The 17,158-nt window shown below is 49.0% G+C and overlaps 1 protein-coding gene across 2 annotated transcripts in view; it reads left to right on the forward strand.

The window, feature by feature from the left end:
• Positions 1 to 16,534: 16,534 nt before the first annotated feature.
• LOC125459120 (E3 ubiquitin-protein ligase RMND5A) overlaps positions 16,535 to 17,158 on the forward strand; it is a 51,269-nt gene continuing 50,645 nt past the window's right edge. For both annotated transcript variants that reach the window (XM_059650220.1, XM_059650225.1), the window contains exon 1: positions 16,535 to 16,839. In XM_059650220.1, the coding sequence (XP_059506203.1) occupies positions 16,698 to 16,839 (142 nt within the window). In that variant the 5' untranslated portion in view covers positions 16,535 to 16,697. The remainder of the gene's footprint in view (positions 16,840 to 17,158) is intronic.

Below are 17,158 nucleotides of genomic sequence, written 5' to 3' on the forward strand. Positions count from 1 at the left end.
GAAATGGTTTGATTCTCTCCTGTTCAACACGGCAGTTGCCTGACTCCTTCATCTGGCAGATAGTGAAGGAGACTGTCGGAGAATGCAGCAGCATATAGATAGATTGGAGAGTTGGGGGGAGAAATGGCAGATGGAGTTCAATCCAGGCAAATGCGAGGTGATGCATTTTGGAAGATCCAATTCAAGAGCTAACTATACAGTAAATGAAAAAGCCCTGGGGAAAATTGATACACAGAGAGATCTGCGTGTTCAGGTCCATTGTACTCTGAAAGTGGCAATGCAGGTCGATAGAGCGGTCAAGAAGGCATATGGCATGCTTTCATTGATCGGACAGGGTAATGAGTACAAGAGTTAGCAGGTCATGTTACAGTTGTACAGGACTTAGTTCTGGTTGCCACATTACCAAAAGGATGTGGATGCTTTGGAGAGGGTGCAGAGGAGGTTCACCAGGATGTTGCCTGGTGTGGAGGGCGCTAGCTATGAAGAGAGGTTGAGTAGATTATAGAACATAGAACATTACAGCACAGTACAGGCCCTTCGGCCCTCGATGTTGTGCCAACCTGTCATACCGATCTCAAGCCCATCTAACCTACACTATTCCATGTACGTCCATATGCCTGTCCAATGACGACTTAAATGTACCTAAAGTTGGCGAATCTACTACCGTTGCAGGCAAAGCGTTCCATTCCCTTACTACTCTCTGAGTAAAGAAACTACCTTTGACATCTGTCCTATATCTTTCACTCCTCAATTTAAAGCTATGCACCCTCGTGCTCGCCGTCACCATCTTTGGAAAAAGGCTCTCCCTATCCACCCCATCTAACCCTCTGATTATTTTATATGTTTCAATTAAGTCACCTCTCAACCTTCTTCTCTCTAATGAAAACAGCCTCAAGTCCCTCAGCCTTTCCTCGTAAGACCTTCCCTCCATACCAGGCAACATCCTAGTAAATCTCCTCTGCACCCTTTCCAAAGCCCACATCCTTCTTGTAATGCGGTGACCAGAACTGTACGCAATACTCCAAGTGTGGCCGCACCAGAGTTTTGTACAGCTTCACCATAACCTTTTGGTTCCGGAACTCGATCCCTCTCTTAATAAAAGCTAAAACACTGTATGCCTTCTTAGCCCTGTCAACCTGGGTGGCCACTTTCAAGGATCTGTGTACAAGGAACTGAGATCTCTCTGCTCATCTACACTGCTAAGAATCTTACCATTAGCCCTGTACTTTGCCTTCTGGTTACTCCTACCAAAGTGCATCACCTCACACTTGTCTGCATTAAACTCCATTTGCCACCTCTCAGTCCAGCTCTGCAGCTTATCTATGTCTCTCTGCAACCTACAGCATACTTTGTCACTATCCACAACTCCACCAACCTTAGTGTCATCTGTAAATTTACTAACCCATCCTTCTACACCCTCATCCAGGTCATTTATAAAAATGACAAACAGCAGTGGACCCAACACCGACCCTTGCGGTACACCACTAGTAACTGGTCTCCAGGATGAACATTTCCCATCAACTACCACCCTCTGTCTTCTTTCAGCAAGCCAATTTCCGATCCAAACTGCTATATCTCCCACAATTCCATTCCTCTGCATTTTGTACAATAGCCTATTGTGGGGAACCTTATCGAACGCCTTGCTGAAATCCATATACACCACATCAACTGGTTTACTCTCATCTACCTGTTTGGTCACCTTCTCAAAGAACTCAATAAGGTTTGTGAGGCACAACCTTCCCTTCACAAAACCGTGCTGACTATCCCTAATCAATTTATTCTTTTCTAGATGATTATAAAGGATTATTTACATTAGAAAGACGGAGGTTGAGGGGGGTACTTGATTGAGGTCTACAAAATCATGAGAGGTATAGACAGGGTGGATAGCAAGAAACATTTTCCCAGAGTGGGGGACTCAATTACTAGGGGTCATGATTTCAAGGTGAGAGGGGGAAAGTTTGAGGGAGATACACGTAGAAAGTTCTTTACACGGAGGGTGGTGGATGCCTGGAACGCGGTGCCTTTACGCGGAGGTGGTCCAGGCGGGCACGATAGCGCCATTTAAGATGTATCTTGACAGATACACGAATGGGCAGGGAGCAGAGGGATGCAGATCCTTGGAAAATAAGCGACAGGTCTAGATAGAGGATCTGGAGGCTTGGAGGGCCGAAGGGCCTATTCTTGCACTGTAATTTTCTTTGTTCTTCATTCTGGCACAAATTTTACTTGTCACTTATTGGCCTAAGCCCCATTATTGTCCAAGTTTTGCTGCATTTGCCGCACACAGCTACAGATTGCTTATCTTTGAAGTCACTTTCTCTTCTATGTCTCTTTCATGAGGCAGGATTTCTTACAGAAAACACAATGTATTTCTAATGAGCTATTGAGAATTTCATGCATAGCTAGCATCATATGAAATTATCAAAAGTTTGCAACATCCTTCTTTTTTCATTTACTCACAAGATATGGGCACTGCTGGCGGGATCAGCATTTGTTACCCATTTTTAGTTACCCAAAAGAAGTTGTGGTGAGTTGCCTTCTTGGACCGCAGCAGTTTTTTCGGTGTAGGGAGACCCACAATGCCATTAGGAAGGCAGCTTCAGGATACTGACCCAGTGATGCTGAAGGAATGCCAATATCTTTCCAAGTCTGAATGCTGACTGGCTTGCAGGGAACTTGCAGATAGTGGAGTTCCCAAATCCCTGCTGCCCTAGTCATTCCTGATGATAATGGTTGTACATTTGAAAGGTTCTATCTTTGGAGTGTTGGTGAATTCCTGCACTGCATTTTGTAGATGGTACATAGTATTGCTACTGGCCATTTGTGAGGGAGGGGCTAAATTACTGTGACTGTGGTGCCAAATCAAGTAAACTGCTTTGGGTTGGATGGTGTCAAGCTTCTTGAATGTTGTTGGACCAATATCCAAACAGTCAAGTGGGGATTTTTCCCCTACATTCCTGACTTGTGCCTCGTAGATGGTGGAGAGATTTTAGGGAGTTAGGAAGTAAGTTATTCCCCACAAGGTTCCGAGCCTCTGACCTGCTCTTGTAACCACAGTACTTATGTGACTAGTCTAGTTTCTGTTTAATGGTAACCCCAAGATATTGACAGTGGAGAATTCAGTGATGGTGTTGCAGCTGAATGTCAAGGGTCAATGGTTAATTCTTTCTTGTTGGAAATGGTCATGGGCAGTACTTGTGTGATGTGAATTTTACTTGTTAGCCAAAATCTGGCTATTATCCATGTACTTCATTATCTGAAGAATTGTGAATGGTGTTGATCTGGGCATTAAATTAATCCTGCATCAGGATTGCATTAATGTGGCAGCCTCATTTATCGGTTAATTTTCCAAAGTTTGGTGTAGTTGGGTTTATAGTGCAACTGCAACATTTTACATCTTAAAATGTACATATTTTAGTTTATGGAGTCAATTTAACTCTAACTCTTTCTGTCCTGAGTAGAAGGAATGGTAGTGGCAAAAAGGTGGCTATAGGATACTTGCTACTTTTTTATGTTGCAAACATGAGTAGAATTCTTAGATGGCCAGCCTGTCAGAAGCCACCTGTCTTAGATGAGGAGGTGCTTATAATATGCAAAATTGAGTTTTTATGATATATATAGAACACCAGTTTAAATTTCAGATTTAGAATCATGGTGTCCAAACAGCCCATTTGTTTCAGGTAACAGCCAGTTTCACTAAATCAAATCTTACATTTTTGTGTCGATGGGGACTAGTGGAGCAGCGCTCTTTGGTTCACAGGTGAAATCCTCTGCGTATCATGGAGCTGTGCAAGGCCTTCCGGGTGACTCGATCAGTGCATTCCAACTGTCTGTAAAAGCTGGCCATTTTTTTCCCTACACTTAACAAGTTGCCATTGCCACTTACAGCATTTTCTATTTGATACTTGAATTTAAATACACTTATGATATTGAGGGAATGCTACATCTTTGGAGATGCTGTCCTTCAGAACAGGCATTAAAGTGAAGCCTATGTTCCTGTTTAAATACATAGAACATAGAACATAGAACAGTACAGCACAGAACAGGCCCTTCAGCCCACAATGTTGTGCCGACCATTGATCCTCATGTATGCACCCTCAAATTTCTGTGACCATATGCATGTCCAGCAGTCTCTTAAATGACCCCAATGACCTTGCTTCCACAACTGCTGCTGGCAACGCATTCCATGCTCTCACAACTCTCTGCGTAAAGAACCTGCCTCTGACATCCCCTCTATACTTTCCACCAACCAGCTTAAAACTATGACCCCTCGTGCTAGCTATTTCTGCCCTGGGAAATAGTCTCTGGCTATCAACTCTATCTATGCCTCTCATTATCTTGTATACCTCAATTAGGTCCCCTCTCCTCCTCCTTTTCTCCAATGAAAAGAGACCGAGCTCAGTCAACCTCTCTTCATAAGATAAGCCCTCCAGTCCAGGCAGCATCCTGGTAAACCTCCTCTGAACCCTCTCCAAAGCATCCACATCTTTCCTATAATAGGGCGACCAGAACTGGACGCAGTATTCCAAGTGCGGTCTAACCAAAGTTTTATGGAGCTGCAACAAGATCTCACGACTCTTAAACTCAATCCCCCTGTTAATGAAAGCCAAAACACCATATGCTTTCTTAACAACCCTGTCCACTTGGGTGGCCATTTTAAGGGATCTATGTATCTGCACACCAAGATCCCTCTGTTCCTCCACGCTGCCAAGAATCCTATCCTTAATCCTGTACTCAGCTTTCAAATTCGACCTTCCAAAATGCATCACCTCGCATTTATCCAGGTTGAACTCCATCTGCCACCTCTCAGCCCATGTGAAACACTTACGGAGTTTCACCCAAAAAATTGTAGGGGTGGGCAGCTAGCCAACATACATCAATTGTTACCATGTAAACACATCAGTGGTTGTTCATCCACGGTGTCAACCTAAAGAGCAATGACGACTTCATATCAAAAGTTAATGCCCGTGAAGCATTTTGGTATGTCCCAAAGATGTGAACGATACTGTATAAATGCATGTTCACAGAAATCGCAAAATTGATACAGCACAGCAATAGAGCCTAAATTGTTTGTGCAGGGGGTTTTGAGAAGATTTGTAGCTCAGGTTGAGGTTCTGGATGTGAGTTTGCTCGCTGAGCTGGAAGGTTAGTTTTTTTTTCAGACGTTTCGTCACTTTTTTTATTTGAAAAAAAAACTTTATTCATAATATGTACAAAAACTAAAACATATTTATACACCTACCCAGTCATGCAAGCCGCTCCGGGTTACCCAGGGGGTACGTACACCAACTAAAGGAAAAAAAAACAAAGAAAGAAAAAAAAAACAAAAACAAAAACCCCGGCAGTCGTCACCCCGCACAGTCCCCGTCGGCCCCCTGACCAGTTGGGGAAGTCGCCAGCTGGGCCCAGTTACCAGACAGGGCCCTTTTTTTCTATTCTGGATGAGGGGTTTCATACGGTGGTCTTTCCCCACCGCGCCCTGGCGGTGGCTGCCCCAAGCTTTAGCGCGTCCCTCAGCATGTAGTCCTGGATCTTGGAGTGCGCCAGTCTGCAACACTCGGTCGGGGTCAGTTCTTTCAGCTGGCAGACCAGCAAGTTGCAGGCAGACCAAAGAGCGTCTTTCACCGCATTGATGGTCCTCCAGGTGCAGTTGATGTTGGTCTCGGTGTGCGTCCTGGGAAACAGCCCGTAGAGCACGGAGTCCCGCGTCACGGAGCTGCTCGGGACGAACCTCGACAAATACCACTGCATCCCCCTCCAGACCTCCTGCGCATAGGCACACTCCAGAAGGAGGTGATCGACAGTGTCGTCCCCCCCGGCAGCCGCCTCGAGGGCAGCGTGCGGTGGCGCAGAGATTCCGGGCATGCATAAAAGATCTCACTGGCAGAGCCCCTCTCACCGCCAGCCAAGCAATGTCCTTGTGCTTGTTTGAAAGTTCTGGCGATGAGGCATTCTGGCAAACGACTTTGGCAGTCTGCGTGGGGAACCACACGACGGGATCCACCCTCTCCTTTTCCCGAAGGGTCTCGAGGATACTACGTGCTGACCACTGCCTGACGACCTTGTGGTCAAAGGTGTTTCCCTTCAAAAATTTCTCCACGAAGGACAGGTAGTACGGGACGGTCCAACTACTCGGAGCGTTCGGCGGCAACGAGGCCAGGCCAATCCTTCGCAACACCAGGGACAGGTAGAACCTCAGTAAGTAGTGACACTTGGTGCTTGCGTACTGAGGATCTACGCACAGTTTGATGCAGCCGCACACAAAGGTAGCTGTCAGGGCGAGGGTGGCGTTCGGTACGCCCTTTCCCCCATTTTCCAGGTCTTTGTACATGGTGTCCCCGCGGGCCCGGTCCATCCTCGACCCCCAAATGAAATGGAAGATGGTCCGGGTGACCGCAGCGGTGCAGGTCCAGGGAATAGGCCAGGCCTGAGCCACATACAACAGTACCGAAAGCCCCTCGCACCTGACAACCAGGTTCTTACGCGCGATGGAGGGGGACCGGAGCGTCCATCTGCCCAGCTTCTGCTTCAGTTTGGTGATACGCTCCTCCCAAGTCTTAGTGCACACCCCACCTCCACTGAATCAAACACCCAGCACCTTCAGGTAGTCTGTCCTGCCGGTGAAGGGGATGAAGGAGCAGTCGTCCCAGTTCCCGAAGAACATGACCTCGCTCTTACCCCTATTGACTTTGCCACCCGAGGCCAGTTCAAACTGGCTGCAGATGTCCAACAGTCTACTCACCGACCGACGATCGGTGCAGAAGATGGCGACATCGTTCCATGTACATGGAGGTCTTGACCTGAAGGCCTCCGCTGCCTGGGATAGTCACGCCCTTCAGGCTCACATCCTTCCTGATGGATGCGGCGAAGGCCTCCACACAGCACACGAACAAGGCAGGAGAGAGCGGGCAGCCCTGCTTGACTCCAGATCTAACAGGAAAACTGTCCGATTCCCACCCGTTGATCGAGACTGCACTAACGATGTTGGCGTAGAGCAGCCGGATCCAATTGCGGATGGCCTCCCCGAACCCCAATTTGGAGAGGACGTCCCTCATGTAAGCATGAGAGACCCTGTCGAAGGCCTTCTCCTGGTCCAGGCTGACAAGGCAGGTGTCCACCCGCCTGTCCTGTACATAGGCGATCGTATCCCTGATGAGCGCGAGGCTCTCAGCGATCTTCCTGCCCGGCACAGCACAGGTTTGGTCAGGGTGAATCACCGACTCCAGGACAGACCTGACCTGGTTGGCTATGACCTTGGCCAGGACTTTGTAGTCCACGTTCAAAAGTGAAATGGGACGCCACTTCTTAATTTCTTCCTTCTCCCCCTTCCTCTTGTAAATGAGGGTAATGATGCCCTTCCTCATGGACTTGCACATTTCCCCTGCACGAAGCGCACTATCGTACACTTCAGCAGGTCCTGGCCGACCAGGTCCCACAGAGCGGAATACAGCTCGACCGGTAAGCCGTCGCTCCCGCGAGTCCTATTCCTCTCCAAGGACTTGAGGACTCTGGTCAGCTCGTCCAGGGATATCGGCCGGTCAGCCACTCCCTCATGCCGTCGTCTAAGACCTCCATGATAGACAACAGGAACAACTCGGAGGCCGTGCTGTCCATGGGCTTCATGTCGTACAGTCCGGCATAGAAGGATCTGCTGATCCTCAAAATGTCGGGCCGAGACGACGTCACCGAGCCGTCGTCCTCCTTCAGCCGGCTAAGCACAGAGCTCTTTTTGTGCACCTTCTGAAAGAAGAAACGCGAGCACGTCTCGTCCTGCTCCACGGAGCGGACCCTGGACCGGAAGATTATCCTGGAGGCCTCCGCGGCGAAGAGCGAGGCTTGCTGGCCCCTCACCTCACGGAGGTCCTCCATGACATCGACCCCCATCAACTGCAGAAGGAGCAGGTTCTGCACCCTTTTCTGGAGTCGCGACAGCTTTCCCCGCCTCTCTCTCGCCTTCCGAACACCCTTGAGGACAAAGAACCTCTTGATGTTCTCCTTCACCGTCTCCCACCAGTCGCCCGGAGACTCAAAGAGGGGTTTCACGGTTCTCCAACCGGCGTACTCCCTCTTAAGCTCCTCGACGTTCTCTGGGGTGAACAGAGTCGTGTTGAGCCTCCACGTCCCCTTGCCGGCCGGCTGGTCGTCCTGTAAGTGACAGTCGGCCAGCAGGAGGCAGTGGTCAGAGAACAACACCGGCTCGACGCAGGTGGACCTGACCGAGAACGCCCGTGACACAAACAGGAAGTCTATCCTTGAGTGGATAGACCCGTCTGGCCGCGACCAGGTGTACCTCCGCTGCACTCCGTCTGCAGGGGCGCTGAAGACGTCGAGCAGCTTGGTGTCCTTCACCGTGCCCATCAGGAATCTGGACGTGACGTCCAGTTGACTCCCCCCACCCGCTGTCCCCACGCCGGATCTTCCATCTGCATCGATGATGCAGTTGAAGTCTCCGCCTAGGATGACCGGCCTGGACATAGCCAGCAGGGGTGGAAGCCGCTGCAGGACGGCCAACAGCTCACTCCGTACTGCTGGGGCGTACATGTTGATCAGCCTCAGGGGAGCGTTCCTGTAGGTGACGTCAGCCACTAGGAGGCGCCCCCCCCCCCACCACCTCCTGAACTTGAGAGATGGTGAAGTTGCGCCCCCGCAGCAGAATAGCCAGGACTGAGGAGCAACAGTCGTTACCCCCCGACCAGATCGAAGGCCCACAGGTCCAGGCGCCGGACCATTTCCCGTACCTGCTGAGGTGCGGTATCCCGCACTCCTGCAGAAACAGGAGGTCCGCCCTGACGGTCGTCAGGTAGGCCAATGCGGACACACATCTTGTGGTGGACTTGACGCTGCGCACATTAATGCTCGCAACTCGTACCCCCATTGTGGACAGTGACCGCAGTACCCTCCCCAAGTCCAAGGTCCAGCCCCTCCATCTGTCCCATCATGCCCATTGCTCGGGCTGACTGCTGGACGCTCTCCCGGCTCAGGAAACCGTCCGTGCTGCCTTCCGGGTGGCATCCCCCTGTTGGGGGTACGGAGGCAGGAGAGTCCGGCTCTAGGTCAGGCTGGGGACGCGCTGTTTCCTCCTTCCCGCCTGGAAGTTCCGGGGACGTGACTGGGTGTCAGAGGGAGCCTCAGGACGCCTCCCGTCACCTGGAAGCGTGGTGCTGCTTTCCTTCTCCCTTGAGATCTTTAACTTCTGCTTTGGGTGGGCCCTCTCCGAATCCCCCTCGTCAGAGGAGCTCTTATAGCCCCCCTGTAGCTGCCTCTTCCCACCTGATGGTTGCGGTTCCTGAGCCCACCGACGCACCTTCCTCCTCGCTTTCCGGACCGTCGTCCACTCCCCTGGGCCGCCTGTTGCCACCTCCATCGACTCCGGGTTGTCGTGGGGGAGCGGAGCCTGCAGGGGCGCTTTGCTGGGGGGCTGGGCCCTCCTGCACGACCTGACCCCCCTGCACATTAGCGGGTACCTTGCAGGGCCCTGGTGCCTTCCTCTCCTCCGGGGGGGCTGGCCCCGCAATGCCCCTGCCGGCAACCTGGGCGTAGGTGGTCCCCCGCTGCGGGCATGCCCTATAGAGGTGGCCCGCTTCCCCGCAAAGGTTGCAACTTTTCTCTTGTGGGCAATCCTTTGCAAGGTGTCCCTCCTCCCTGCAGATGGTGACTTTGCAGTCGGCCGCCACGTGACCTGACCTACCACAGGCATGGCAGACTTTAGGTTGCCCTGCATAGGTCAGGTAGCCCTTGCACCCGCCGATCGCGAAGCTGGACGGTGCGTGTACGACATTCCCGTCCGCGCCCATCCTCAGCGTCACCTTGACCTGCTTCTTACTCGTCCAGATGCCAAAGGGGTCCATGATGTCAGTTAGGTCCCCTTCCACCTTCACGTACCTTCCGAGGAAGGTCAGGACATCAACTGCTGGCACGTGCGGGTTGTACATATGTACAGTCACCATACGGCTCCTCTGCGCTGGCATCACAAACAGCGAGACAGCGGTCAATACAGAGAGGGGGCCCTCACCTCCTTTCTCCTTGAAAACCTCCAGGAAGCGCTCGCAAAGCTTGGCACTCCTGAAGGTCACATCTTAAAAAACTCCTCCGGGGAAATCCTGCAGGCACTAAATGTCCGCAGCAGTGAACCCACAACAGTCCAACAGGACACTCTTCACGAAGAATGTGCGGTCCACAGGTGCACCTTCATCCACCTTCTTTACGGAAACACGGATGGTGTTCCGGACCCCCTGACCTGGGGCACGAGCACTTGCCGCAGCCATCGTTGCAGGTTGGCTGCTCCCCTGGACTAGCGTTAGGCCGAAGCCAGCATTAGGATCCACTGGTCGCAAGGGTGCACAGCCAACCCGACGTCCTCCTTCCACCTCCAACACAGCGCTCTCCTCCTCTCGGTCCACAAGAGAGTGGGTCTTTATTTTGTTCCAGATGTAAGCTGGTTCACTGAGCTTGAAGGTTTGTTCCCAGATGTTTTGTCACCATTCTAGGTAACATCAACAATGAGCCTCCGACAAAGTGCTGGTGTTATGTTCCGCTTTCTATTTATATGTTTAGGTTTCCTTGGGTTGGTGATGTCATTTCTTGCATTGGTGATGTCATTTCCTGTTCTTTTTCTCTGAGGATGGTAGATTGATTTGGAGCCAATGTGTTTGTTGATGGAGTTCCGGTTGGAATGCCATGCTTCTTGGAATTCTCGTGTGTGTCTCTGTTTGGCTTGTCCTAGAATGGATGTGTTGTCCCAATCAAAGTGGTGTCCTTCCTCATCTGTATGTAAGGATACGAGTGATAGTGGGTCATGTCGTTTTGTGGCTAGTTGATGTTCATGTATCCTGGTGGCTAGCTTTCTGCCTGTTTGTCCAATGTAGTGTTTGTCACAGTTCTTGCAAGGTAGTTTGTAGATGACGTTCGTTTTGCTTGTTGTCTGTATAGGGTCTTCTAAGTTCATTAGCTGCTGTTTTAGTGTGTTGGTGGGTTTGTGGGCTACCCTGATGCCAAGAGGTCCGAGTAGTCTGGCAGTCATTTTGGAAATGTCTTTGATGTAGGGGAGAGCTGTTATGGTTTCTGGGCCCGTTTTGTCTGTTTGTTTGGGTTTATTGCTGAGGAATCGGCGGACTGTGTTCATTGGGTACCCATTCTTTTTGAATACGCTGTATAGGTGATTTTCCTCTGCTGTTCGTAGTTCCTCCGTGCTGCAGTGTGTCGTGGCTCGTTGGAATAATGTTCTAATGCAGCTTCGTTTGTGGGTGTTGGGATGGTTGCTCCTGTAGTTCAGTATTTGGTCCGTATGTGTTGTTTTCCTGTAGACGCTGGTTTGAAGTTCCCCATTGACTGTTCGCTCTACTGTGACATCTAGGAATGGCAGTTTGTTGTTTTCCTCCTCTTTTGTGAATGTTATGCCAGTAAAGGGTATTGTTGATGGTCTTGTAGGTTTCCTCTAATTTGTTTTAATTCGTGATGACAAAGGTGTCATCCACATAGCAGACCCAAAGTTTGGGTTGGATGGTTAGCAGAGCTGTTTGTTCGAGTCTCTGCATTACTGCCTCTGCTGAGAACCCTGATATCGGAGATCCCATGGGTGTACCGTTGGTTTGTCTGTAGGTTTTGTTATTGAAAGAGAAGTGGAGTTTGTGCAGGCTCTACAAAACACATTTGAAGTGGAATTAACTACATAGTTGGAAAACATAGAAAAGGCAGGCATGTGGGATTAGGATTGACTGCACCAACATCAACATCGATGCACCTGCTGAAAACGGCTGTTCCTGTACACTATAAATACTGTGATAAATAAAAATTTGGTGTCCGTATACTGAATAATGCAAATTGGCATCACTGCAGACAGCGAAGCCATCTAAGTTTGAAGTATAATGTGGATAAATATGAGATTATCCATTTTGGTAGCAAAATCAAAGCAGGCAAATTATTAGGTGAATGGCAGTAGACTGGGAAAGGGGGAGGTGCAACAAGACCTTGGCATCCTTGTGCATCAGTTATTAAAGATAAGCATACATGTGTGGCAAGCGGTAAAGAAGGCAAGTAGTCCACTGGCCTTCATAGTAAGATGATTCGAATAAAGGAGCAAGGATGTCTTGCTGCAATTGCACAGGACAATGATGAGAGCACACATGGAGTAATGCATGTAGTTTTGGTCTCCTTGTCTGAAGAAGGATGTTCTGGTTTTGCAACAACGGTTCGCAAGACTGATTCCCTGGGAAGGCAGGGCCGACATGTGAAGAAAGACTAGTTGTAACTATATTCACTGAAGTTTAGAATAAAGTGTGAGGAAATCTCTTAGAAACCTACACAATTGTAACAAACCTAAATGAAGGAAGGATGTTCCGAAGGTCTGAGAAGTCCAGAAGCAGGGGTAGAACCTAAGGATACAGGGTAAATCACTTCGGTGAGGAGAGATGTCTTCACCCAGACTGGTGAGCCTGCGGAATTATCTGCCACAAAAAGCAGTTGAGGGTACAACATTGAAAGTTTTCAAGAAGGGTATATTGTTCTTAGGATCTAAAGGGATCAAAGAGTATGGGAAGAAAGCAGGAACCAGGTACTGATTTGGATGCAGGACTGAATGGCCTACTTCTGATCCTATTTTCTATGTCTACATTTCTATGTTAAACAGATAACCTGAACTGATTTCATGTGTTGGATAAAGGAGAAATGGAATTATGAAATGGGAAAAAGGCTGTTTTTATTCATGCACTGGACGAGGCTGTTGCTGGCTCGGCAGCATTTATTGCTCACCCCTGATTGCCCAGTGGACAGTTAAGAGTCAACCACATTGCTGCGGCTCTGGAGTCACATACAGGATTGACCAGGTAAGAATTGCAGTTTTCTTCCCTAAAGGACATTAGTGAACCAGATGGGTTTTTCCAACAATCGGCAATGAAGGCAATGGACGTCATTAGACACTTAATTAAATTTAATTCAAATTCCACCATCTGCCGTGGTGGGATTTGAATCCAGGTCCTTAGAATAAAAATGAAAAGAAATACAGATGCTGTAAATCAAGAACAAAGACAAAGTTGCTGGAAAAGCTCAGCAGGTCTGGCAGCATCTATGGAACATAGAACATTACAGCACAGCACAGGCCGTTTGGCCCGCGATGTTGTGCCGACCTGTCATACCGATCTGAAGCCCATCTAACCTACACTATTCCATGTACATCCATATGCTTGTCCAATGATGACTTAAAATGTACTTAAAGTTGGCGAATCTACTACCTGTGAAGGAAAAAACAGAGTTAACATTTCAGGTCCAGTGACCCTTCCTCAGAACTGATGGTGGCCAGGAAAACATCAGTTTATATACAGAAAACAGGGAGGTTGGTGGGGTAGGGAATAAACGATAGGATAGAGCCCAAAGAGAGAGAAAGGCAGTTGGACAGACAAAGGAGTTGCTAACGATCAGGCTGGGAGGTTGAATAGTTCTTAATGGGGACAAAGCGGGCATGTAATGGCAGGCTATGTGGTAACAAGGCCTGGTGTGTAGGGTAGGGGGCAGGGACATGGGAGAGTTTAGGCCCTAAAATTATTGAACTCAATATTGAGTCCGAGGGGATGTAGGGTCCCCAAGTGGAAAATGAGGAGTTGTTCCTCCAGCTTGAGTTTAGCTTTGCTGAAACACTGCAGCAAGCCAGTGACATAGATGTTGGCCAGGGAAAAGGACGGTGCATTAATGTGGCAGGCAACAGTTAGTTCAGGGTCTTTTTTGCGAGCAGAACGGAGATGTTCTGCGAAGTGGTCACCAGGTATGTTTGTGCCCTTGGATACGGGGGTGGGAGGAGGTAAATGGGCAGGTGTTGCACCTTCGCTGGTTGCAGAGGAAGGTGTCGTGGGGCTGTGGAGAGGTGTTGGGGGTGAAGCAAGTGTGAAACCCTGCAACACCAATAGGGTTCCCCTTATCCTCACCTACCATTCCATCACCACCACATCCAGAAGATCATCAAATGTCATTTCCGCCACCTCCAGCGAGATGCTACCACTTGACACATATTCCCCTTCCCTCCCTTGTCTGCCTTCCACAGGGACCGTCTCCTGCAGGACACCCTCCACACTTCCTAGTGTGATAGGCTGTATCCTATCGTTTACTCCCTACCCCACCCACCTCCCTATTTGCCTGCCTATAAACTGATGTTTTCCCGGCCACCATCAGTTCTGAGGAAGGGTCACCGGACCCAAAATGTGAATTTTGTTTTTTCCTTCACAGGCCTGCTGAGCTTTTCCAGCAACTTTGTTTTTGTTCCAGGTCCCTAGAACAATAGCTGGTCTCTGTATTAGCAGTCCAGCAATGTTTTCATTCCTAATTAATCCAAGTTGTCAGATTTGTCAAGAACAATAAACCAGTTTACACTTGGAGCTCTTTTTCAGGACGTCAAAATAGTTTATATCCATAAAAAGGTTTTGACATTTGTTTCTAAAGGCACAAATATCATTTCCTAGTATTTACAATGAAAAATATCTACTCTTATTATGTCACAGATGTGGGCATCACAGGGAAAACTAGTATTTAATACCAATCTCAACATTGCAGTGATAACACGGTGTGGAGCTGGATGAACACAGCAGGCCAAGCAGCATCTCAGGAGCACAAAAGCTGACGTTTCGGGCCTAGACCCTTCATCAGAAAAGGGGGATGGAGAGAGGATTCTGAAATAAATAGGGAAAGAGGGGGAGGTGGACCGAGGATGGATAGAGGAGGAGATAGGTGGAGAGGAGAGAATAGGTGGGGAGGTAGGGAGGGGATAGGTCAGTCTGCGGAGGACGGACATGTCAAGGGGGTGGGATGAGCCATCCTCAGTCCGCCTCCTCCTCTCTCCCTAGTTATTTTAGAATCCTCTCTCCATCCCCCTTTTCTGATGAAGGGTCTAGGCCTGAAACGTCAGCTTTTGTGCTCTTAAGATGCTGCTTGGCCTGCTGTGTTCATCCAGCTCCACATTTTTTGGCAGTTTTGGTCTCCTTGTCTGAAGAAGGATGTTCTGGTTTTGCAACAACGGTCCGCAAGACTGATTGTTATCTCGGATTCTCCAGCATCTGCAGTTCCCATTATCGCTGATCAACATTGCAGTGAATACACTTCATCTGATTCAAGTTTTTAAACCGCTCTTTGGTCCAACTGGTCTGCAACACTTTTTCAGAAATCAGTTGAAAGTCAACCACATTTGCTGTTGGCTTGGTTTCATAAGCTTAGAATTTGTTCATGTTTTGGAGTCAGATTGGTTTTGTTTCTACAGTAGAAATTCATAAAATGCCACACAAATCAAGGCCTCACACCCAACGTGCGTCGTCTGACCTAAAATGCCACCTCTTCTTCACACTGATAAAACCTTCAGTTCTCTCAGGGGAGGTGACCTGAAAGAAATTCGGGGATTTATATGTACATATTAATCAATTAAAAACTTCTAACTGATTTAAAGATTTAGCAGCATCCTACATGTTTTAATACAGCCTCATCGGTTCTGTGACCTTTTGATCTTTTACTTGTAAATTCTGTGTTCCATGTACTTCTTTCTCTCCGCACCTGACGAAGGAGTTATGGTCCAAAAGCCTGTGATTTCAATAAACCTGTTGGACTGTTACCTGGTGTCAGTGTGATTTCTAAACTAATCCATCCCAGTCCAACACCGGCATATCCACATGGTAACCTAGTGACAATGACAAGGGAATAACAAGATGTCGAGCTGGATGACCACAGCAGGCCGAGCAGGAAAACTGACGTTTCAGGCCTAGAGACATCCTTTCCCCCTTTATCTCAATTTTAATCACAAAAACTGCAATTCAACGCTGGACTCCAGGCATTCACAAACACCAATGTGCTTCCATAAAACTCTGACTGTTTTGTCTAACACGGGCCAGGAGGCCACCTGTAACACAGCGACAGCGGGTCAAAGGTCAGCCCAAACAGGGCCGCACGGGGACCAATAACGAAACCTCCAACTTTTCCTGAAACATCGTCCATAAATCGAAGCACAGGAGAAATAAAACCGGATTATCACTTGGCTGTTTTATTCGCTTGATAGGTACCACCTTGACCTTACGAAACATTATCCTCCCAATTGTACAAATTCAACGACCCCAGGGGCAACTTTCGGTCTAATCCATGAGGAGGGAATACCGTTACGACAGGCACAGCCATGTATTTTGGGAATAATTGTATTTAAGGAATCGCAGTGGAAAATGTAAATATATCAGCATATTATATATGGTGAATAAATACTTGTTTATCTTTACCTTTCCTTACAAGTTGTAAACCCCACCCCCCACGCAAATACTGAATACTGGTGTCGCCCAGCCGTCGCGCGTTGTGCCGTTGGTCAACCGCAAACAATTTCGACTGCGAGGTGCGCGTCACAGGTCGGAGCCAACCGGACACCGTCGTGAAGTTGCGCAGGCGCAGAGCAAGTCGAACGTCTCATTCAATGCTTGCACCGCGCACCTCCTCACAACGGTTCTAGAGGTGGGCAGAGCAGCGGTGAGGCGCAGGCGCAGAGCGGAAGCGGATCCGGTTCGAACCGGAACGGGTATTGGAAAGGAGGAAGAAGGGCGCAGGCGCGAAGCCGGACCCGGGAAGAAACAGAGTGTGACACACGTACAGGAGGAGTCCCGACGAGCGTCCGCTTGGCGGAGCGCTCCATTCCACTGTTTGTTTACCATCCATCCTCTTCCCCTCCCCCATCCCTTGTGTTTGGTTGTATCATGGAGCAATGTCTGAACGTGGAGAGGGAGTTGGATAAAGTGCTGCAGAAATTCACCTCGTACGGACAGCACTGTGACCGGACCCTGGAGGAGCTGATCGAGTACACAAGCGGCCTGAGGCAGGAGTTGACCCAGACTGGAGGTGAGCGCCGCCATGGCGACCAGGACACTGGGCCAAGCAGGAGCAGTACCACCAATGTGTAACAGTAGGCAGCCCTGTCGTGTGTGAATTTGTATTTGTGCGACTTGAATTGACTCGAGGGCACATTGCAATCGGACAGGCTTATCCTCTACAGCTGTCACATTGCACTCACCCGCGCACACGAATCTTACGTTGCCTTTAATTATACTGGCTGCTCTGTTTGGCGTATGTGTGTGCACACATGTAAGATATATGTTTACATCTTGGTTTGATAGTGTAATATTGCCCTGCACTGATAGTTTACAATTCTCTGGAATAT

This window comes from Stegostoma tigrinum, chromosome 1 (assembly GCF_030684315.1).
Source record: "Stegostoma tigrinum isolate sSteTig4 chromosome 1, sSteTig4.hap1, whole genome shotgun sequence".
Lineage (NCBI taxonomy): Eukaryota > Metazoa > Chordata > Chondrichthyes > Orectolobiformes > Stegostomatidae > Stegostoma > Stegostoma tigrinum.